Raw genomic sequence first — 24096 nt, 5'->3', positions numbered from 1 at the left:
CCCATTCCTTGTGGTTACAATGGATCACAATACAGATCTACAAGTTGTGCTAGCTATTTTGTTAGCAACTAAATATTCTATTCAACCTAGCATGCAAATCCAGAACAGAACAGAAGAGACAGGCACTCAATTTCTCAGTCATCCCAAATGAAAGAAATGCTGGTAGACTTAATTATGATGTTGACTGCACTACTAACCATTTTCAGTCACAGCCAGAGTCTGAGCATCACCACTCCCACAGGATACATCAATAACCTTCAATCCTTTCAGCCCTGTAACCAACACTGGAACTGTCTGGTCTTCACTGGAGCCTTCAAAACACAATAATAATGTGTTTGGTCAAATTATTTCAAGACAGATTTGAACCTTGTAACTTATAGGCTAAGAAACTCAACAGCAACATACCATGGCCTAGTCTGCCATAATTCCCTCGACCCCAGGTGTACAACTCTCCTTCAGCAGTGATTGCAGCACTGTAAGTACTTCCACAGGCAATATGTACAACATGTTTTCCAGCCTGCTTCCCAGACAGAGCAGAAATCATCTTAGGTTCTTCCAAAGGTCTATTTAGAAGACAAGGTTTCAGAAGTTTTCAAATTCGGCTACTCATATAGACCTTTTAAAAACATCCCCCCCAAACATTAACTACCCCCCCCAAATCCAAGCAATTAAATTTCATATACAAGTATGCGTTCAGCAAGTTGCCAACATCAATTTCTTACTCTATGTCCGCCAAATCTAGGAGAACTATTCGCTCTATCAAATTTCAGTATGTAAAATGCAAGGGATTGGATCCTAACCTTTGACAGAGCAGTATTCCATTGTTGAAAACTCCTTCCAGTCACAGAAGGAGCTTCTCACAAACAATAGCATGCCACTCTGCAGAAGATTAGGATCCAACCCTTTGTGTCTTGTCTCAGTAAGGTAGAGACATGGTTCTACCCTATGATCACAAAACTCTGCATTCCAATAATGTATTTATTTTTACATTTATCTCTCTCTTTTCCTCCAAGGAGCCCAGAGCTGTGCATATTATGTTTATCCTCACAAAAACCCTAGGAGGTAGGCTACACTAAGGCAAGATGGATGGATGCCAAATTTTATCAAATCTGTTCTCATTCAACTCTTTTAGGAACTAAATACTGACACTGACCTAACTTTCTAATGTGTAGGTAAAGTCAGTCTGGTTGCAGTTGCATTATCATAAAGCATATAATATTTACGTAATATTACCCCTTAATGTTTTAATATAGCAAAATCCAACAATATTGGATACATCACTGACATTTTTGAAGACTCTAAATGGTAGACTGGAACCCTGGTTACTTCTAAGCCTTGTATAAGAAGTGAGCACTGCCTTTCACAAGATGAAACAGGAAACATTGAGATAATGAGCATTTCAGAGCTTTTTTTTCTTTGCTTTTTTTAAACACTTTTTAGCATTTGCTCTCTTTTCATCTCATTCCTCCTGGTCAGCAGAAAAAGATTCATCCCTACTACATGCCTAAAAAGATGCAGGAGAGAGATCCCTCTTTGCTGATCAACACTGCTGTCCATCGTGCCGATTGGCTGTTTCAAGATAGCCAATATGCTTGGCTGGGTTGAAAGAGAGAGAGGGAAGAGAGACTGACTAGCATGCTGAAAGAAGGTTTCCTGCTTAGGTAACTGCACATCAGTGTGCATCAGAACAGCAAGGTGAAGAAATATTTGCCATTTTAACATGCTGAATATAGAAAAGAACTGGAGGGAGGAAGAGAAGGACCCACAACATAGCAAATAAAATAAAGACTTAAAAAGGAGTGTCTTCACCAATTCATTAGATGCAGATGTGGTACTTACATTATTTGATCTCACAATGCAAATAGGTTTATTGTTTGACATATACCTTCAGAGAAATTAATTATTTGTTAATTAATGCAACAAATAAAACCTGTGGTTGCAATTGGCCCTTTCAGGACACAATTACTGTACTTGACTATTTTATGCTCAGGCCAACATTCGCCAGTATTCTAGGACACGTACACAGTATCGCCATGGCCCAGTCGCCCACCATCTCCACAACCCCAAGAGAAAACTTCTCCAGTTGCTGCTAGAGCAAGATAATGATGGCCATCTGAATGAGCGGCAATCTTGATAATGTTTCTGGACGCGAGACTCTGCACCAGTTGTGGTCCCTGGCAGTTAAAAATAAACACATCTGTTAGAACACTGAATGCCTTGCAGAAAGGTGGAAGAAAGGGCATGAGCACTAAGGAGTTTTATACAAAGTCGCAGACAGAGCCTCATGAATGAGCTTCAATTAAGTTACTGACATGAGAAGTCTCAACAGTTGGATCTTTTTCACAGTTTATTTAGAACCCCAAAGTCCAAACTACATGTGACATGGAAGATCCACAATCAGCTCTCTTTAGTTTTGGTTTTAAGTCTTTGATGGAGCATGAGGGTGGGGGGAGAGAAATTGGCCTAGGGCTACAGCACCAGGGAGGAGTGAATGAGTGAACGTGTTTTTAAATCCTTCCTTCTCCCAGAACTGCTATTTGCTGGGAGGGAAGGGGGCGGGGTTATACAGGAGATCTTTGACTATCACGGGTTTAGCTTTTGTGGGCAACTTCCTGGTACACAAGTTTAATTATTATAGAGGTAGTTTTGGTCTTTCATGGAGTTTTCCAGCTGGGATTTCAAAGTTAAAGGAAAATCTTTTAACTTTCAAATCACTAACCCTGCAAATAAGCAGTTGGTACCACTTCTCAGCTAAAGCACGACTTCAGAATTGGGGATAACCCATTAACATTTAAATCAACTGAGCAGTGACACAGGCTGCTCATTTGCAGCGTTAGGGATTTAAAAGTTAAAAGGAACCTAACACAGGAACACAAGCCCATTTTTCAGGTTAGATTTAAGTTTTGAATAGTGCAGTTTTAAATTCCACAGTACTTTCATGGAACACTTCCCTCTCAATATGCAAAGGTCTACCGTATTGGTGTTTTCACTCCCCATCGCACTTCCAGGAGTGAGGTGTATTTAATATCAGGGACATGTGTGCAAGGGAGAGTGTTAACCTCACTTCACACAAGCCACAATCTAATTTAGCAGCTATTTTTAAGGCTACATATAAATATCAGAAATCTAATCATGACCTCCACATCATATCTAGTTAGGGCCCTACAATGTAATGGAAATAAAAATCACATCTCCACAACTAACTTTATGGCAAAAACATTTCCTATATCAGTTAAGAATGAAGCAACAAGTAATAAGCTATTCCCGCGGACAATTCAGTGCTGCACTTATTAATAACTGAAAATATAGCTTATTTAAAAATAGATATAATTCATCAATTACCAGGCTAATGGATGGGGGAAAGCCATTTTGCTATTACAAGTTCCACTGTATAATTGCAATAGCAACATTATCTTAATAAAACATTAAGTAAGCAGAAGCCACCTACCAGTGCGTCGCTGTTGTATGCTTGTGTGTAAACACGCCCATTTCTAGACAAGATTAAAAAGCGCTTCTCTGCACATGCAATCTGCATTACTCCAAGACTGGCAAGTCCTTCACACTGAATTGGACCACTCACATTTGCATAATATTTCCATCCTATTAACCCCCATGCAATGACTTCTTGCAAAGCACCCTGGGGGGAAAAAAATCAGTAATTTAAGAATCAACTTTAGAACCATACTTTCATGCATCAGCACCAGAATCTCTAACAATTACATTGGTTCAACTATTTTTCCAGTTAGCTCCAGCTTCAAGTACTCTGTTAGTAGCAAAAAATGTACATAAGAAAAATGATCAAAGATTCTTTTTCAAGAAAAGGGTAAAAAACTCATGATCACACATTCCCAAAGCTATGTGGAAGCAGTTGAGCAAAAGATTTAATGTTCTCTCCTAGTGTCAACTTAAGAATTTCTCAAAGACTTTAAATCTGACTTAATAGTATTTTACCCCCTGGAAACTGAAGCATATGTTCAAAAGCTTGACAGCAGCTGTTGAAGATGTGAAAATACAAGAGACTTTATTCATACTTGGTGATAGTGTATAATTATGAGAAAGATCCCAAGAGAGGCAGGCAGAAAATTAGCCCATACTTCTCTTACCACTGCAGTCCCCCATTCTGCCCTGCTCCAGAAAGTCAGGAGACCCAAGAACTGCCTCCAATGCAGCATAACCAGCAGCAGCGCAAACCGGAAAATTCATGCTATGTGAATTTTCCATTCTCCGTTTAAAAATTACTTTTTAAATTACTTTTTAAACAGAAGCAAGTTTCATCAACAGTTTATGAAGTATGGCACAGGTGTCAGCTGTTCAAAAGAACAAAAGTTAAGAATTCCTTTGTGCTTGCATAATCCCTTATATGAGCCTACACAGTTCATTAATATATAGCTTTTCATTTAAAAAAGAAGTACTCCAAGTACTTTACATAGCAAAACATTTTTTTGAGTGTCCCTACTCAAAAGGTTCACAGACGAGAGACATCAGCAAGCAGCCACTGCAAAATAATCTGTGCTAGAATGAATAGGGAGAGTTGCTCTTCTGCTGCTAAATACAAGAGAAAAATCACTTTTAAAAAAAGGTACCTCTTTGCCAGTTACCAGGAGTTCATGTGCTTGTCTTTTTCTAAGAACTATCAATAGAATCATTTTACTAGATAGCATGTGCAAATTACCTTATGTGATGTAGGCGAGCTGCACTGTGGAGGCATACAGGGAGTGGCTAGGCGATCTAAGTGAGCCATAATCACAACTGCTGTTTGTCTTAAATCAATTGCTAGCTCATTGTCCTGTGGCAATATCAAATACCTCAGGAAGCTTTCATTAGGACTTAGAGGATAGGACAACATCTTTTAAAAAATAGAGAGAGAGAGGATTAGAAGCAAGATTTCTCAAACGATGCCACAGTGCAAGTGCTGCTTCATACATTTGTTCAGTTACACTTCAGAATTATTAAAAATCTTAATGGGAGAGTCAATATCTAAGTTTTAGGTTTGTATTGGGTTCTATTGTAAAGGTAACCTGCCAAAATGATACAGCTTTTTACTGTAGAAGCAAGTGTGCTTGGGATAAGTGTACAGAACTCTGGTATAATAGAATGCACAAGCATGACTGCTCAGCAAGTGTTCCCTGGTCCAAGCCAAGAGTTACTTAAATAGTTTGAGTTTTTATTTCAGCTGAAACTAAGTACCAACATATTAAGCTGGGTTTGTTGTGTGTGTGTTTTTACTGAGATAGACCCTTGGTCCATTTATGTCAATACTGTCTACACTGACTAGTGGGTTTCTGGGGGGAGTCTTTCCCAGTCCTATTTGGAGATGTCAAGATTTACTTTCTCCATGCAAAGCATGTGTTCAATTCATCCATAGCATTCTAATAACCAACACTTAAGAAGAGAAAATATTCTAAAGATGTACAATCTACAAGACAATTCCTTAAAATAAACATAGATATGAATTATTAAGTCTAATTGATTTCAGGCAAATTTAACACAACACTTCAATGAACTGCACAAACATTGTAAGTTTGCAGTGAACTACAAACAGTGAACTGCAATGTCAAATGTAAGTTTTGCACGGTATACAAAATATGTTCAAAAAAAATACCAGTAATATAAAATGAAAGAAGAAATATCCCCACCAGTAAACATTGTTTAAAGGCAAGTGTGTGTAGGATCACAGTTCAAATGAATTCAATATGTAGATACATACCTGAAGTTCGTCTTCTGTATTACTTATATCTTTATTACCAATTATACTCTGAAACCTTTGCAACAAAGGAAGGAGGGGGGCACTTGTTCCTTGCGCTGATCGTTCATTATCTGTTTCCCGTGTGCCATTGTCCCAGAGTTGAAGCAACAACATAACAGCAGATAACATTTGGCTTTAAAAAAATAGAAAAGCATCATCAAAACTGAATGACTGTTGGAAGAAATCTTACATAATTACCATGCCCATCTTCATCATTTTTGAGGACAAAGCTCACGCCAAGATTTAATTTAAGTGATTACTGTGTGATTCGCTCTGATTACAATGAAGTCCTTATCAGCGTAAGCAGACTTCAGCATGACAAAACTCTTGTATTGCCCACCTTAGCGTGCCTCTCTGGACAGCCAGTTCTAGTAGAATAGCAAGTGCCAAGTGCTGGTCTTGCAATGGAATGTTTCCCGATCCTTTTGAACCTGGAGCTCCATGGATGTCCCTAATTCAAAAGCAGACATTATGAAAGATTAATGTCCTATACATACAAGTAAAATGGTGTATTGTCCAATATTTCTCCAGAAAAAAAGTTTTAAAATACTGTTAGACCACACTGATTAACTTGCTCAATTTCTTAAAGGTAAAGGTAAAGTGTGCTGTTAAGTCAATTTCGATTCCTGGCGCCCACAGAGCCCTGTGGTTTTCTTTGGTAGAATACAGGAGGGGTTTGTCATTGCCTCTTCCTGTGCAGTATGAGATGGTGCCTTTTGGCATCTTCCTATATCGCTGCTGTCCGATTTAGTACATGCAGATTATTAATACATTACTATTCTTCTTGCCAACATTTATACAAAACACCAAGTATATGTATATTTTTATGAATCAGTCTAGGCTATTCAATTTTAAGAACAAAAAGTTGCATGCCAACAGTTCTCATTCACTGTACTGGCTCTTACAATAAGAGGTGACACTTAAATGTTTAACTCCAATTTCCTTAAAATCAAGGGGGAAAGGGGGGAGGGAAGCCAATTATATTATGATAGAACTACTCTCAGAAATGTTTCAACAAAAAACTTGAAAAATTATTGAAGAGCCAATTCAACCAATATTTAAAGAAGAAACTTACCCAGTTACAACAGACCTTAGAAATTTAGTTGCTCTCTCCACAACTTCCAGCCATACAGATGACACTGTTCCTTCATCAAAGAGAGATGCTTCTGGTAGTGCTCGTAGGGCATCAAGAGACTCCTGTAACAATTCGCTGCAGAGATCGGCATCCTCACCTAACGATGTTATATGCATTAATCATGTTAGGATATTTTGTATTAGAAGAGATACAATGCAACTTAAGATAATGGCACTATCTCTAAACCGATTTACACACACTTGGAATCTAGCTGATAAATAGAAGTCATAGCATTCCTACGACTCTTCCATCTCCAAAATGGTAATAAATAGTTACCTACCTCATGACATGGAAAGACGATGAAGATCTCTCTCATACACAAACATACAGCTTTGCAAATGAAGGCAAGGAGACAAGAGAACCAAACAGTTCTGCATTCCCAGGGAGATTTGGGCTTCATCCACACCCACCTTTACTGCATAGCAAACTAATTTTGCAACTATATGTACTTCCAAAAAGTTAAAAGTTGCAAACTGGCATGGAAGTTCAAATGAAGAGACTCAACAGATGCACACAGTTCCTCAAATAACTCTTTTGATCCCTGTCTAGAAGTACTACATAAATGATGAGCCACTGTGTCTCAGAGCCTCACCTGCAAAATGGGATTTTTATACTAGGTGGCATATACATTAAATTGATAGATTGATAGATTACTGGCCTATTTAATAGGGCTGTTGAGAAGTTCTTAAGGTCAATAAACTCCTTGACCTTACAAACAGGCTGGGTTTATACATCTAAAATATCTAAATGAAACCACCATGGTGAAAAACAAAACCTCCCCTACTAACTGAGCAAAGAGGTACCTTTTTAAAGTAATTAGTCTCTTTATTTAGCAGGGGGAGAGCAACTGCCCCTATCCATCCCCAGCACAGCATCTCTCCACTGGCTGTTGCTGGTGTCTATCTTATGTTTCTTTTTTAGGTTTTAGTGAGCCCTTTGTTTGGCTGATTGTTTTTATAGATATAAACAGCTTTGGGGACTTCTGTTAAAAGCGGTATACAGGAGGACATCAATATTTGTGGGGGTTCCATTCCACAGTTGTACCGCGGATATGGAAACTGCAAATATCAAGGCACTGATTCAATGCAGAATTGGGGGTTAGGTTCCCAGTCACCGGGAGAATGGTTTTTAAAATGCTGATTTGGGGCCAAATTTGAAGAGGGAATGCAGCGGGGAAGCTCTTTACCATGCTTTGCTGCTAACCCCCATGTCACACTGTGCACCCAGAATGCTGAAAAATTAGCCAGAAATCACCATTTTTTGTTTTAATTTTTAGAAAGGGAGCCATTTTGTGGCTCCAAGAAACAAAATGGAGACCAGAAATTACCTCCACAGTCATTTCCGACCACCTCCAACCCACGGATACGTGAGGTCAACATGATTTCCCCCTCCCCCCTTTCCTCACAAATGCAGAAGTCGGGTGTCTTTTACCCGGCCACAGATAAGCAAATCTGCGAATATGAGGTCTATCTGTATAAATATTCATCATGTTCTTGGGAGTGGGGGAAACAGCCCAATCGGATACACAGCACCACACAACTTTACCTGATCTCCAGGCTCTTCGTAGGAATGCAAATGCAAATGAAAGGGCAGCTCTAGATCCTACACGAGCAAGACCTTCTACACCTTTGCCAACAGGTCTGGGACTGCAACAAACAAGCATCTATTAGTGGGAGGCAGAGCAGAATTAACTCTTGCTTGAACTAAAATGTACAAAGTCTTCAGATCTGAACACCAAGAAATCAAGATACTCAAACAATACATATCTAGGATAGGGTTAGGGAAGGGCTATACCAGCACACTATAGGAGTAGAGTATTTACAGCTGTGTTGGTATTCTTATTCAAAACCAAGATAATAAGCTGCTAGACGTTCCTCATGCTGAGGAACATCACTTTAGTGAAATCACAACTGTGAGTGAAAGAAAAATACCAGACAGCACAAAGAGAAAGACATTATTTGAACACGTCTTGTACCTTTTCTTATCTGCAGCAGGCAGAGGAATAATGCTGCTTTTCCACTTAACCTTGACATTCTCCTGAAGAACAGTTCTATTTAATGCAATAAAGTAACGTTCTAAAATAGCAAGCCTCTGTTTCAGTCTCAGAGCAGAGAGTGTAGTGGTGGCAGTTCTCTTGGCTAGAGCTTGCTGCTCCTTCACCAGTACATAAAGGCACTCCTTCAGCTCATTCACATCTAGAATGAAGAAAATAATATTATCCATCTAATACATATATAATAATTATGCAATAACTGAACAGAGCTTGAAGCCTAAAGTTGTGTGACATGGATGGATGGGTAGGTATAAATAATAAATAGCATCCACTGTTATTCTGGAACTGTATGATTGTAATACTTCAAGTACAATGCAGTAGAATTTTAAATCAAGCTTTTTTTAAGGGTACATATTTAACTTATTGTATTCTGAGATACACAAGAGCTACTTTATAAGGAGCAAGTTGCAACAGAACTGGATACATAGATAGGAATATATATAAACAGACAGATGTTCGTCTAATTAGGGGCTTATTTTCACAATAGTAGCCATGTGTAGCCACATTATAGAACTGGAGAAGGGGCAGAAGAGGGCAACCAAGATGATCAGCGTCTAGAGCACCTTCCTTATGAAATAAGGTTACAACACCTGACCTGGGGCTTTTTAGTTTAGAAAAAAGGTGACTGAGGGGTGACATGATAAACGTCTAGAAAATCATGCATGGCATAGAGAAAGTTGATAGAGAGAAAATTTTCTCCCTCTCGCATTACATTAGAACCAGGGGTCATCCCATTAAATTAACTGCCACGAAATTTAGGACTGACAAAAGGAAGTACTTTTTCACACAATGCATAATTAACCTATGGAATTCTCTGCCACCAGGTGTGGACAGCCACCGGCCTGGATGGCTTTAAATAGGACTTAGATGAATTCATACAGCACAAGTCTATCAACGGCTACTAGTCTGAGGGATATAGGCCACTTCCTTGCCTCAATGCCAGTTGCAGGGAAGCAACAGCAGAAGAGAGGGAATGCCCTCAGGCAGTTTTATGGGACTGTGATAAAGAGGTAGACAGTTTTAATTCATTACTTTCATGGTGTTCTCACATCAAAGAGCCCCTATCCTGCACCAAAGCAGCTATTTAACCTCAAAGATGCTCTTGCAGTAAATAGGGTTAAATATCCACTTCTTAGAGGATGGATTTCACCAGGAAAATAGCATGGATTAAATAACTGAATACTCTGCATCGGAGTCTGGATCAGTGCCCCATGGGGCTATTTTCAAGTGGAAAAAAGACCTTAGACCAAGACACATTAACATTGACCCTTATTTTACATATACTTTCCAAATAAGTTATTTAATCATATTCATTATTTCAAACTAATATGAAAGACAATTATGATGCCCCAAGTACACCAACATAATAAATTGCAACCACATATAAATACAAAGTATGTGGTTGCAGTTTATTATGTGGTTGCAATTTATTATGTTGGTGTATTTGGGGTGTCATAATTGACTTTCATATTCATTTGCATTTGTCAGTTTTATGAAAACCTTATTTTACTGGCAGATAGATTATATCACCAGCATCAATGGAATGTTCATTTTTCAGTGACCAGTGAACTGATAATAATCAGGAAATGACAGAGGGACCTGATAGGCTCCAACAGCCACAAACACAAAACAAAAATGAGCTCAACTGTCAATTTTATTCACGCCCCTAACTTTTTTGGGATTTGTTGACCTGAAATCTTCAGGTAATTTAATACCATGAAGGGGGGGGGGTTCAAAGTGCTTTGCATAAAAGGTCACATTAAGTTAACTAAACCAGTGATGTTTAGTCTTTTTAAAAAGTTTACACCTCAAAACCAGATAATGAGAGACTGTGCTGTTCTAGAGTTCCCAGCAGTATAAGCATGCTCCACGTCCCCACCTTGGGGCACTTTGTCTCTAGTGTAATTGAATGAAGGAGCAGTGCAGAGACAGGAAGGAGTGTGGATGTGACCAATGGGCCTCCCAGTTACTTCCACCAACTTGGCCACTCATGAACTAGAAGATTTTTATTAAAAGTGGGGGTTTGTAATGAGACATTCACTACTTCCAAGTAGTCGCTTGGAATGTGTTTTTCTTTTTTCTGTTTCATGACTGCCCTGAGTGGAATATACAAGCCATTTGAGGACACAAAAATGGTTCACTCTGACCAACATACAGCGGTCATGATGGCTAAATGCAACTTTACTGTCGGATTTCTATCCCTAAAAGGTCTTTAAGAAGTGTGCCGTCAAGTCAGTATCTACCCCTGGTGACCACAGAGCCCTGTGGTTGCCTTTGGTAGAATATAGGAGGGGTTTACACCATTGCCTCTTCCCACAATGTATGAGATGATGCCTTTCAGCATCTTCCTATATTGCTGCTGCCCGATACAGATGTTTCCCATAGTCTGGAAAACATACCAGCAGAGATACAAACCGGCAACCTCTGGCTTGCTAGTCAAGTCACTTCCCCACTGCGCCATTAGGTGGCTTTACACTATAATAAAACTTTACCTAAATTTGCCCTTCTTCAAGTGGCACTATTTGAAGCAATATCTAGTCCTTATAGTAGTTGTAGACTCTGCAGACTGAATCAGTTTCCAGTAGTTTTTTATTACATATTTCTTGTAATGAAACACAGTGTTGAGCATTTTTTGAAAGCAGTATTAAAAAAAAAAATGGAAATCAGCACTGACCCACCATAAAGTCTTGAGAATGGACCAAACCAATTTCACTAATGATTCCTTTTTGTGACCGGCTCATCCAATGTTAAAGTGCTCTTAAGTTACATAACAGGTTTTTATCATTAGCAGACCTGGAGATAAGCATTCTAAGCACTGCCAACAAGCCTGCATAGGTGGCAACACGACATTTCTTGCATTTTATGTGCCGATATTAATTATCTTGAGTTCCCTGGCTCTTACGAAGCATTGCAGAGCAGTGCCCAAGATTGGAGACTAAACAAAAAAATGTTCATAACTGAACCCTGAAGACACCATAGAAAAGCAACCAGAGAAAGGATTTCTCATATAATTCAATTTCCCTGAATTTATGAACACTGGCTGAGAATTGAACTCATTAGTACTTTGAAGATTTAAATATATATATACATATACACACAGAGACACACACAAGGAAAGGGAAGGTCGACGATCTGGCTTCCACCAGTCTTTTTTAATAGCCTCTCCAGCCTATATGAGCCTTTATATTTAGGGTTCATCACCATTATCATCGATAGATCTTTATAGCGGTACTTGACCAGATACAGTTAACAACTACAGTTCAGAACAACCTTACAGTCAGCAAAATCAATCTATCATGTTAATAAGAACTAGCTGAACCGGGCGCAGAGCATCTGCGCCTCTAGTTCTTCCTTGTTCTCGGCCCCCCTCCCTCTTTCTCTCCCACCGGCCTGGCAGCTGCTTTCTCCCCACACCCTGCCAACTGGCCTGGCCGTCACTCCTCCCCCCCCCCACCAGCCGGCTGCCACTTTCTCTGCTCCCCTCCCCACTGGCTGGCCTGGCTGCCACTTTCTCTCCCCCCACCCCACTGGCTAGCCTGGCCACTACTTTCTCTCCTCCACCCCGCTCGCCAGCCGGGCCGCCACTTCCTCTCCCTGCCCGTCAGCTGGCCTGGCCACCGCTTCCTCTCCCCACCCACTGGCCGGGCCACATGGCCATTTGCCTTCTCCACTATTGCTTTCCTCTCCCCCTCCCCTTGCTCACAAACTCTCATGAGAGCTGTGACACATGGGATTAGTGATGGGTACGTCTAAGAGAATTAGATAGACAGACAGACAGACAGACAGACATGACTATGATGGATTTTTATATATTGCTTTTCAACAAAAAGATCCCAAAGCGGTTTACATAGATATATATAAATTTATTTATATTAACCCCATTTAGATAAGAAAAGTTCACCTGGTAAGGTGAACATCATTCCTTACCGACTGAGGAAGCCTGAACCATTACTTTGCAATTTTTATACTCAATATTACAGAATCTGGCAACACAGGAAGTAACAAATATATTCTTATCCACAAAAATGTATGTTTCATAAAATTCCATAAATCTTCCCAGCAAACTCATTTAAAGGGGTAAAATCAATTTACCGTGTGGAGTGCTGTAAAAAGCGTAATGAACTCCTGAATCACAGGACAACTGCGCAAATTATAAGGTATCTTTTTATATCGGCATCCATGCCAATGAAAACACATTAAAACAAGCCAAGGTGATGGGCAAGATAACTTGCAGCGACTGAGGAGGGGTAACCCACCAGTTCTTAAAACATTTGGGAAGTTTTCTTATCTCCTCCTGCATTTCAACATCCAGGATGTGTTGCTCCATTATTCTAATGGTCTGTTCATACCCCTTAGCAATAAAGAATACAGAGAATCTAAATGTAAGAATTTTTCCCTTCAGCTTTAATTACCACAGAGTGGGATTGGTCCTCCAAAACCAGGGGGGTCAACCCACTTGGGCAAAAGCTGAGTCTTAACCAGTATTTAAATGCTGCCATCCATGCTCTGGTCTCCACTTTGTTCACCCCAGCCTCCAACCTAAGGGCAGAATTAGATACACCTTTTGACACCTGGAGGACTGCTCTTAAAATTTTAGTTTGAATAGCTTCTAACAGAACAAAGTTAGTATAAGTTTCCAATTGAGCTCCACAAAGCAGATGAGCCATTGATTTAGCCTGAAACAGCTTAATGGCTACCAGCACAAAATGCTGCCCACCCCCCCACCCCCCCACCAAACTGGTAAAATCTCAGAACTGCAGCAGTACTTCACTGCACTGTTTGCACTATATAGTCCAAATGTGCATTTCTCCCCCCAGAAACTTGAAACACCATCCCCAAATACTTAAAGCACTTAACCTGTTCAATCGCGTTGCCATTAATTTTCAAATTGTACAGTTTGGGTCTCTTAGCAAACACCATTATTTTGGTGTTCTGATAATTTATTAGTAAACCATCTTCTGAGCAAAAAGGAGCAAACACTTTCAATTCTCTCTTAAAACCAATCTGTGATAAAGATAGAATAACTGCGTCATCTGCAGAAAGTGGTACAGACACCTGTCTTCTTAGCTTAGGAGGGTACATTTCTGCCCTGTTCAAATATTTGACAAGTGAATTAATACAAAAATTAAAACGAGCACTAGAACAAATCCCTGTTTAACACCAATACCATAGACATTTAATTTTATTTATAACATTTATATCCCGCTCTCCCTTCAAGGAGCCCAGAGCAGTGTACATGGCTATGTTTGTCCTCACAACAACCCTGTGAGGCATGTTAGGCTGAGACATATACGACTGGCCCCAAGTCACCCAGTAAGTTTCATGGCTGAATGGGTATTTGAACTCAGGTCTCCCTGGTTGTAGTCTAACACTCTAACCACTGCACCAAACTGGCTCATCTGAAAGGTCACCACTAGGATCAAGAATCATAAACACTTATCAATTGCCCTAAGACATGACCATAACGAACCTCATGAGGTAGAATCAAAGTTGAATTTAAAGTCAATAAAGGCAGCATATAGTGATGAACCAGGTTTACTGCCATATTTTTCTACAAGATGCTAGAGTATTCAACGCTGGAGTACTCAACTTTGATCTACCAACTTTGATCTACCGCAGCCTGCTCTTCTGCTAAAATAGATTATTGTTCCAACCAATCTTGCAACTTCCACTACAGATATCTTGAGTAAAGTTTGCTAATAATAGCTAGTAAACTTATTGGCCTGTACTTGCCCTGACCATCCCTTTTCCCTTTTTTGAAGACAGGGATAACTACGGCAAAACCCCAATCATTTGGTATATTAGCTGTTTTATCAGGATGTAAAAAGGGCTGCCAATAGGGTGGCCCACCCATCAGCATCCACCTTTATTAGCTCAGCAGGTATGTTGTCACAACCCAGGGCTTGGCCCAGTTTCAATTAAGTTATAAGCCTATCAACCTCCTCAATGGATACTACTGCCCAATCAGTTATAATCAAATTGCTCAAGTCTAACACTCTGCGTTCCCAGACTGGCTCCTGTAAAGGTTCTTAAAATGGTCCTCCTACACCTCCACCAGGATATAATAATCCGCTCTATCAATGCCCTTATTAGAATGCTCTGTGGTCATATGCCAGAAGGTGACATGATCCCTATTTTTCACCGAGTCAATTATTAGCTGCCAAGAGTCTTTCAATGCAGTAATCTTTTTATCTCTTAATGAGAGTTTATATTGCTTCTTTGCCAACACTACCTCTTCAGCCAAGGCTAACCCTGGAATTGACCTATATCGTTTGTAACAGTCAACTAAATGTTTTTTAGCAATAAGACAATCCCAGTCAAACCAATCTTTAGATCTACACTTTTCTGAACCAACAGATCAGACTGCAAAATCTGTATCATGGAATTATAATGGGCACTTTTAGAATTAGCCACATCAGACAGAATGCTCGATTGCAATTCATCCCATTAGTTATTTCTTACTAAATAAAAAGCTATGAAGATGACTGAAGGCCAAATTAAATGATAAATGAATTTCTATGATAGGATCACCGGTTTCTCTTAAAATCAGCTACAAGGGGAGACCTAAACTGGACTGGGAATATGGTGCTGGGGAATGGAAGGAATCCAAGTTCCACCCCCCAGCTGCGATTTGCCTTATTATGAAGAACACACAGTACATGTATTTTCCCCATGATGTGGCAGAACATAGCTTGAGAAGGTGATTTAGAGCAGGGAAATGGCACCATGGTCCAAATCCAATTCAGAAATTCCTGTGGCTAGTTTAGAAAAGTATTAAAAGAGGTGGGTGATCCATCTAATGTCAGATATCTCATATAGTTTGACTCTAAAAAGTACTTGCTATTTGGCAAACATAGACTAGCTTCTTAGCTGAGCCCGAGTAACTGGTCCATTCTTAAGCAACCTCATACCTCACAATATCAGCCCAGAACAGCTATATGATGTTAATAGTATGAGCTTTTAAGAAGGCAAAGACTACTTGCTCAAGGTCTCTTTGAGATACAACAAATGCTAACCAATGTAGTGGCCTCCAAGGTTTATTGATCTATCACAGCAATGAAGGAGGCACGGGCTCAGGGTTCACATCCCTTTTGATGGAGCGACTTTCAGATGACTTCGGAAAGAAAGCCAAGCTGGAGTTCTTGGTGTACCCTGCCCCACGGATCTCCGCTGCAGTGGTGGAGCCCTACAACTCCATCCTGGCCACCCACACCACCCTAGAGCACTCGAACTGCTCATTCATGGTAGACAATGAAGTAGTCTACAATGTCTGTCATCGTAAACTAGACACTGAGAGCACAACCTATATCAATCTCAACAGGCTGAATGGGCAGATTGTGTCATCCATCAAAGCTTCCTTGAGATTTGATGGTGCCCTAAATGTTGACCTCACAGAGTTCCAGGCCAACTTAGTGCCATATCCCAGGATCCACTTCCCTTTGACCACCTATGCCCCTATCATCTCAGCAGAAAAGGCCTACCACAAGCAACTCTCAGTGCCTGAGACCACCAACACCTGCTTCAGGTTCTCCAACCGGATGCTGAAATGTGACCCCCCATCAAGGCAACAGCATGGGGAGACAGTGCACAAAGATGGCAATGCCATCACAGTCATTAAGATGAGGAGGTCCATCCAGTTTGTGGACTGGTGCCCTATCTTTTTAGCCTGGCTTTTAATGATATCTAGTTGTAATTGTAATTTTAATCTGCTTTTAATTGGTTAGGGTTTAACTGTTTTTTAATTTTAATGTAAACCACCCCAAGTCACCTTTGGAAGGGTGGTATATAAATCTAATAAATAAATAAATGATTAACAAATTACCACTTAGACAAGTGTGCAAGTTCTGACAAAAATCATCATGAAATTTTTTCTCCTGTAATGTTTAAAGCTATATTATGTAGATTTGCTTCCTGAGCAAAATTTCTAGCACAAAGCTGATAGTTTTCTTCATTCTCTCAGGATTTGTCAGGCAACTAAGATGCCTCTCATTGCTCAATATTCCCAAGAACTATACAATACTACTTGCCTTTCCTGTATTGTGAAACAGAGCAGAGCTATTTTGTCAATCTAATGCAGGAGAATATGCAAGGCATCCTCCCTCCCCCCATTTAAAAAAAAAAAGATTGCAGCTGGAATTTTCTGATCAAGTCATGTTTCAAATTTGTGCATATGTGTATGCTCTACAAATATGCTCTCTTTTTATTTTCAACTCAGAATTATCAGTGGTCACACACTAGCCTCTGTGTGCAATATGTTGCAGTCCAGTCTGATTCCTGGATTCTTAGACACTCACAACTAAGCTTAGTGGGAAAGTCAAGACATGGTATATAAACATCTACTAAATCAAATAAGGAGATACAAAAGGTTTTCTTGGATATTGGTGTGGTAAACAGTCTAAATCTTTTATAAGAGGCATTTCAAAATATCCAATAGGACCTAGCTGTATAAAGGCTAAGTGACAGAACAGAGCTAGTTTATTTGTTGCTGTTACCATAGCACCTCCAGACTTTATTTTGTAAACAAAAGCACATGGTCATATACAAGTCAGCATTTTCTAACAGTGACTCCTGTCCAACATCTGCAGCATGCTTGCGTTGCTCAAGACCTACTTTGAACAAACCCAGCTGTATCGGACTTCCCTTGCCCTCTCAAAAAAAGTTATATCCATCTATAAATATAGCTGTGTTTAGTAGGAAAGATATTCACATCTTCAGTATACAAGCCTGAGTAGCTATTCTGCAACTTTCACTACTGAACAGCAAAGATCTACAAAAGCCATGTTCACTTATTAAAACCACCACACTGTGGCCTAGAGTCAGCTCTTTCAAAGCACTGCTTTATTAACACTACTTATCGAGCAACTTCAAAACTAAAAAAAAGAAGTGAAGGAAATTATCTGGTGCAACAGCATGCCACCCCCAAAACAGTACCTAGAGTTACTGTTTCTGGTGTCTATCTTATGGTTTCTTTTTGAACTGTGAGCCCTTTGAGGACAGGGATCCATCTAATTGATTTATTATTTCTCTATGTAAACCGCTTTGGAAACTTTTGTTGAAAAACAATATATAAATATTTATTGTTTATATTGATTTCTTGTCAATGTAAATTCCGTGTGTTATCTGCTGTGTTTGTCCAGTTTGGTTCAGAGCAAACATACAAATACAGAGAATAAACCTGTTTATCATAACTGTTGAAGTAAAATTGTGTAAGTTTTTCTGTCACATCTTCTCACTTATGGGCTTCTCATTGATTACCAACTCAATTCTGTTGCTGAGACCAGAAATCAAAAGAAAGAGAAAGAGAAAGAGAAGTGATTTGTTACCTCCTTATAAGTAAGGCATTATAGAAATCTAGGATTTCAATATGCTGGAACCTCAGTCGACACTAGGTGGCCAAGATTATCTTATGCAATAACAGAGTAAGTCTGGGAATATGGGAAAGTATCTAGGATGCCATCCAGACCTTTATCAGAAGCTCCTTTCATTAGCAGAAGAAGCACTTGCACAAGTCAGGAATGTTTTGGTAAACAAGATCCAAAATACAAGATCGTCACATTAAGAACCAATAAAATCCAACTTGGAATCAATCTATATTCAAAGAAGCAACTCTTTTAAAAGGGCCAAACTTTCAGACAGATTCACCAGGTTTACATGGTTCCCAAGCAAAAATAAAAAATACTCCTTCCAGCAAGCACCCCTCAGCATTGACTTGTATCCACACACGCACACACACCTACCCACACACACCCTACTGCGAGGTCTGGTGCTCAGTTCTCTCCTGCCTAGACAACTACCACCAGCAGCAGTCACTGCTCCTCCTCCATCTCCTCCTCTACACTGCCGTCTGCTTCCTCAATCCTCCTCTGGAAAGGAGTTGAGAGGGGACAAGCATCTGGGGAAGGCAATGGAGCTGGAACAGCTGCCATTGTCGAGTGGCTTGGTTACTCTGGTTCACCTCAGACTCAGGGAAGGATCGGACAATTGCTCTGGCACTCACTTACTGCCACCAGACAGTGCAGTGGTAAACTCTGGCCCCACTGACAGGACAACAGTGCAGGCCACCACTATGCTCAAGCTCACAACAGCACATGCCCAACAATCACCAAAACAGCAAGGGGGTTGAATTTGCTTTTAAAGGTCAATTATACATATGTGATGGTTTCATTTCAATATAGCACACAATAGAATGTTTTTGGTTGTAGCAGATAATTTTAGTAGCATATGCCACCAGAGCAGAATAAATATAACAGATAATAGTGTATCCCACTATGGACAGAGATCAAATATTTTAGTACAAATGAGTATACAGTTAGAAAGTGCCTTTAATTGGCCAGACATACATACATTTACAATTTTATACACACACACACATTGTAACCTTCAACTGGCAACCCCAATCCTAAAAGCAAGTGCAATTGATTTCAGTGAAATATATTTCTGAGTAAGCGTATAATTATTGCCTCAATCCATTAGCAGACTGTACTAGTAACCTATGGACCTTCTAGAAATTTGACCCAAAGAAACCTCAAAAGATACAATTATAGTTGCTATGATAATTGCTTACAATACCTCACTGCAACTACTAAGGTAATTGTAACCACTGTGGGCAATGCTTTTGAAGCAATTTCCTGAGGTAATTTGTTTAGTAGCAGCAGCAGGAAGCACTAAGATATTATATAGCCTAAAAAGTGCTACCTTCCTCTCACAAATCAAGACTTCATTGGTTACTGAATGGTACTAGCTAGGAAACCTACATTTCATTTATTAAGAGAGCCAGGACAAACTATAAATAGATGTAATTTATTTTTTAGAACACTACACATACTCCTACAATTTACTGCCATTTAACACTGCATGCGAGTAAAATACTTCGTCCAAGCCCATTTAGCAATCGAACCTGTTTTGCTATCAGTTTTGTGCAGATGTTTTTTGAAAGATTGCTTAAGCACATACTTCCTTGAGGGGGAAAAGCTTCCTGTTCAGAACAAGGGAACCTTGTGTGGGACAGATAAGGTAGTCCCAGTCTTAAAGAAGTAGATCTCCATGGGCTGTGTGCGCGTGAGCTGGGGTATGGTTTGTGAAGTGAATGTTAGTGAAGAATGACTGTTAGTGAAGAAAATTCTGTTGGAGGAGAAAATTCGTCTGAATGGGGTTTTCTTCTCCAACAGCCACCACCAAAGATACCTCAACACACACACACACCACATGGAGAACAATTTATTTAAGGTTGGGGATAACATTAAATGTCTGTCAAGGTTCCTTTGCTAATAAGGGCAGAAAGCTCTTCTCAAAAAAAATATGTCCAAGAAGTGGAGTATTGCCAAGGAATCCAACACAGATATTTTGGACTTCAGAAGAGGAAACTCCTCAGAAATGAGGAGAATGGTAAAAAGGAAGCTGAAAAGGAAAGTTAGGAGGCTCAAATCAGTTGGACCCTTAGATGTTGAGGGTGTGAAAGGGATTATTAAAGAGGATACGGAGATTGCAGAGAAGCTGAATGAGTTCTTTGCATCTGTCTTCACAGAGGAGAATACTGACCATATACCCTCTCCAGAACGGAGCTTCTCAGGATCAGAGGCTGAAGAACTGGGCCAGTGGGGAGGGAAGATGTTCTAAATGGTCTTGAGGAAACTAAAAGTTAACAAATTGCCAGGGCCAGATGGCATCCACCCAAGAGTTCTGAAGGAACTCAAATGTGAAACTGCTGATCTCCTAGCAACAATATGTATCTTGTCCCTACAGCCAGGCTCTGTACCAGATCACTGGAAAATAGCCAATACAGACCTGTTAGCTTAACTTCTGTGCCAGGCAAATTGATGGAAAGCATACTTAAGGACAAAATTGTTAAAATGCATAAAAGAACGGGGCTAGCTGAAGACACAAAAAGATCTCTCAAAAACTGGGTGAGTGGGTGACAAAATGGCAATTGCAGTTCAATCAGAGGCAAACTTAGCCATGGATCATGGGGATTTGGTACGTGGCCTCCTGTCTTCTGGGGGGCCTCCATATGTTCTGCAGGAACTCCCCAGAGCCCCACCACTGCCACATGATTACTCCTAAGCATCCTCTCCAACCCACTTCTAAATAATCCTCTTGGTATACAGAAGAACTATGGGGGCTGAAGTTGCATGGTCGATCTCAAGAAACGGACGCAGCTGGCGTATCAGCCAAAGCTGATAAAAGGTACCTCTGGCCACTACCTCAACCTGGGACACCAGGGAGAGTTTTATGTCCAGAAGCACACCCAGACTGTGTACCTGTTCCTTCTGGGGAAGTGTGACCCCATTCAGAACTAGCAGTTCAAAATCATCTCCCAAGTTCCGACCCCACACAGTAAGTACCTCCGTCTTATCTGGATTCAGCCTCATACTGTTACCTTTCATCCAGCCCTTCACTGCCTCCAGGCAGGGACACCATCTGGAATCTGCCCGAGAGATACGAGTAGAACCACTGCAAAGCAGTGCCTCCCACCCCCAACCCCCTCAGAGGTTCCAGAAAGATACTATGGTCGATAGTATCGAAAGCCACCGAGAAGTCCCAAAGGACCAACAGAGTCACACTTCCTCTGTCAGGCAATTAGGCAATTATAGGCCTGTCTCCAACCTCCCATGATTGGGCAAGGTGATTGAGAGGGTGGTGGCATCTCAGCTCCAGACTATCTTGGAGGAAACATATTATCTGGATCCATTTCAAACTGCTTTCAGACAGGCTATGGGGTTGAGACAGCCTTGGTCAGCCTGTTGGATGATCTCCAATTAGGAATTGACAGGGGGAGTGTGATTCTTTTGATCCTTTTGGATCTCTGTGGTTTTCTCTGTTATCAACCATGTTATCCTTCTAGGATGCCTGAAGGAGTTGGGAGTGGGAAGTCTAGCTCTTCAGTGGTTCTGCTCCTTCCTCACAGGTAAGTTCCAGATGGTGTCACTCAGAGACTTTGTTCTTCAAAACAAGAGCTCCGGTATGGAGTCTCACAGGCTCCATAATGTCTCCAATGTTTTTTAACATCTACATGAAACTGCTGGGGGAGATCATCAGGGCATTTGGTGCAGGGTGTTATCAGTATGCAGAAGACACCAAATCTTTTTATCCATGTCAACTTCATCATGAAATGGCATATCTTCCCTAAATGCCTACCTGGACGTGGTAACGGGATGGATGAGGGAGAACAAACTAAGGCTGGATCCAAGCAGGATGGAGGTACTCATTATGGGAGGTCAAGACTTAGGAAGTAGTTTAGATCTGCCTGTTCTGAACAGGGTCACATTCCCCTGGAAAAAGCAGGTACATAGTCTGGGAGTACTTCTGGACCCAAACTGCTCCCTGATTTCTCAGGTTGAGGCAGTGGCTAGGAGTGCTTTCTATCAGCTTCAGCTGATTCACCAGCGATGTACATTTCTGGAGATAAACAACCTTAAAACAGTGGTGCATATGCTGGTAACATCCAGGCTTGACTACTGCAATGTGCTCTACGTCGGGCTGCCTTTGTATGTAGTTCGGAAACTGCAGTTAGTACAGAATGCAGCAGCCAGGTTGGTCTCCAGGGCTACCTGAAGAGATCATATTACACCCATTTAAAAAGAACAACACTGGCTGCCAATAAGTTTCCGGGCAAAATACAAAGTGCTAGTCATTACCTATAAAGCCCTTAATGGCTTGGGTTCGAGATATTGAAAAGAATGCCTTCATCAACACCACCACCTCTCAATATCATCTGGGGAAGTCCGGTTGCAGTTGCCATGGGCTCGGCTGGTGGCAACTTGAAACCGGGCCTTTTCTAGAACTACCCCAGGACTCCAGAACTTGCTTCCTAATGAAATTAGAGTGTCCCCTTCTCTGAATTTTTTTAAGAAGCAACTAAAAACTTACTTGTTAAGTTGGGCTTGTAGTTTATAGTTTCAAAGTTGTTGTTTTTTGGAAGCTTATTGTATTTTAAATTGTTACTGGGGATGACCATGGGGCCCATCATACAGCACGTTCACAAATTCAGCTAACCCAACAAAGGGGTCCGGCTTGTGTGGGGCTCCCAACTCTCCGTGGTAGCCGTTAGAACAGCGCTGCAACTCCCCCTTCCCTGTGAAGTCTTGCATGTGCCCAAAAGCGAACTTGACACTCCATGTGTCAGAGCCTGGCCGCATACGAAGACAGCGACATGAGGTACATGAACAGATCTTTAAACCTATTCAGAATTCTCCAGTTCAGTCCAACGTTGTGCCATATGCAAATCTCCCAGAACAGGGCATCACAGGAGAGGGGAACCCTGATTTCCAGGGATCCCAGGAGCTACTGATGTAACAAGCAAGGGGTACATATGCCCACACTGGAGGATGGACTGGCAGGGGGCAAGCCTTGACAGCTACTTGGCAGCACCTGTCCCTTCAGCTTTGCTCCATACAGCAACCTGGCTCGATATAGAGCCAGGTTTGGCAAGGCAAACCACAGGTCACTTTTGGCTCGAAACCATGGTTTCATCAATTCAGACATAACAGAGTTCCTGCCTATGCCCCGTTTAACCTGGTTTTGTCTTAATTCGGCCATAACCTTTCACAATTCTAAATCAGCTGCTCTATGCCCATGTACAAAATCCCCTCTCCATCATCTCAGTCCAACACTAAGACTGCCCCAATTTCGTAGTCTTTTGTTGTCTCAGTTAAGAGTCTGAGGTTCTCCTGAGAACTCTTGCTTAAGGGGTTGAAAAGTACCCCTACCAAAGCCAATCCCCAACCTCTGCATTCAAGCATTTGTCCACAAACCCTATATATATATATATATATTAGCTGTTTTAGAGCAGCAAGGCTTCCTCCTAGAATACATCTACTTCCAATCATTTTGCAGACCCTGAAACCTCTGCTGCAGAAACAATAGACTTTGCAGGTATCCGATACCATATTGCACAAAACAAAATAAGAACTCCATATTTTAAACAACTTGTAAGAACTAATCAGCCTACTTTCCTTTCACTGTCTCTACAACTAGACTAAATTTTGTTCAAATCGAGGTCCACAAGTTAGATCTCTTGTGCTTCAAATATTCATGTGTCCACCACCTTGGATTGGGGTGGATGACATCATTACAAACTACACCATTGAGGTGTCCCTGTGTGTCACTCACTGCAACTGTACCAAATTTGATTCAAATGGGATAGACAGTCCACAAATTAGCTGG

At 40.7% G+C, this 24096-nt stretch overlaps 2 protein-coding genes across 5 annotated transcripts in view; one reads left to right on the top strand and one right to left on the bottom strand.

Annotated features, from left to right (window-relative positions):
* HERC2 (HECT and RLD domain containing E3 ubiquitin protein ligase 2) overlaps positions 1-24096 on the bottom strand; it is a 201984-nt gene that overhangs the window by 164326 nt on the left and 13562 nt on the right. For 3 of the 4 annotated variants that reach the window (XM_053306133.1, XM_053306134.1, XM_053306136.1), the window contains exons 5-14: positions 8857-9076; positions 8427-8527; positions 6822-6978; positions 6087-6197; positions 5708-5879; positions 4673-4846; positions 3449-3637; positions 2023-2174; positions 406-563; positions 198-311 (exon numbers count right to left, since the gene is read on the bottom strand). In XM_053306133.1, the coding sequence (XP_053162108.1) occupies positions 198-311; positions 406-563; positions 2023-2174; positions 3449-3637; positions 4673-4846; positions 5708-5879; positions 6087-6197; positions 6822-6978; positions 8427-8527; positions 8857-9076 (1548 nt within the window). The remainder of the gene's footprint in view (positions 1-197; positions 312-405; positions 564-2022; positions 2175-3448; positions 3638-4672; positions 4847-5707; positions 5880-6086; positions 6198-6821; positions 6979-8426; positions 8528-8856; positions 9077-24096) is intronic. The other variant, XM_053306135.1, reaches the window with a different exon arrangement.
* LOC128349435 (tubulin alpha-8 chain-like) lies at positions 15951-20348 on the top strand. Its single transcript, XM_053305705.1, has 2 exons — positions 15951-16603; positions 20207-20348. Exons 1-2 carry the CDS (start codon positions 16029-16031, stop codon positions 20346-20348), a joined length of 717 nt encoding a protein of 238 aa, XP_053161680.1. The 5' UTR covers positions 15951-16028.

The sequence above is a fragment of the Hemicordylus capensis genome, chromosome 3 (genome assembly GCF_027244095.1).
Source record: "Hemicordylus capensis ecotype Gifberg chromosome 3, rHemCap1.1.pri, whole genome shotgun sequence".
In the NCBI taxonomy this organism is placed as follows: domain Eukaryota; kingdom Metazoa; phylum Chordata; class Lepidosauria; order Squamata; family Cordylidae; genus Hemicordylus; species Hemicordylus capensis.
Note: the sequence above shows the minus strand (reverse complement) of the source record. Positions and strands in the feature narration are given on the sequence as shown.

What these genes read in the sequence shown, in the direction of transcription:
- LOC128349435 (XM_053305705.1), top strand. Translation starts at nt 16,029, where the DNA reads ATGGAGCGACTTTCAGATGACTTCGGAAAGAAAGCCAAGCTGGAGTTC. An exon ending in TGCCCTATCTTTTTAGCCTG is followed by an intron (nt 16,604 to 20,206) that starts GCTTTTAATGAT and finishes TTTGCTAATAAG; the next exon opens with GGCAGAAAGCTCTTCTCAAA.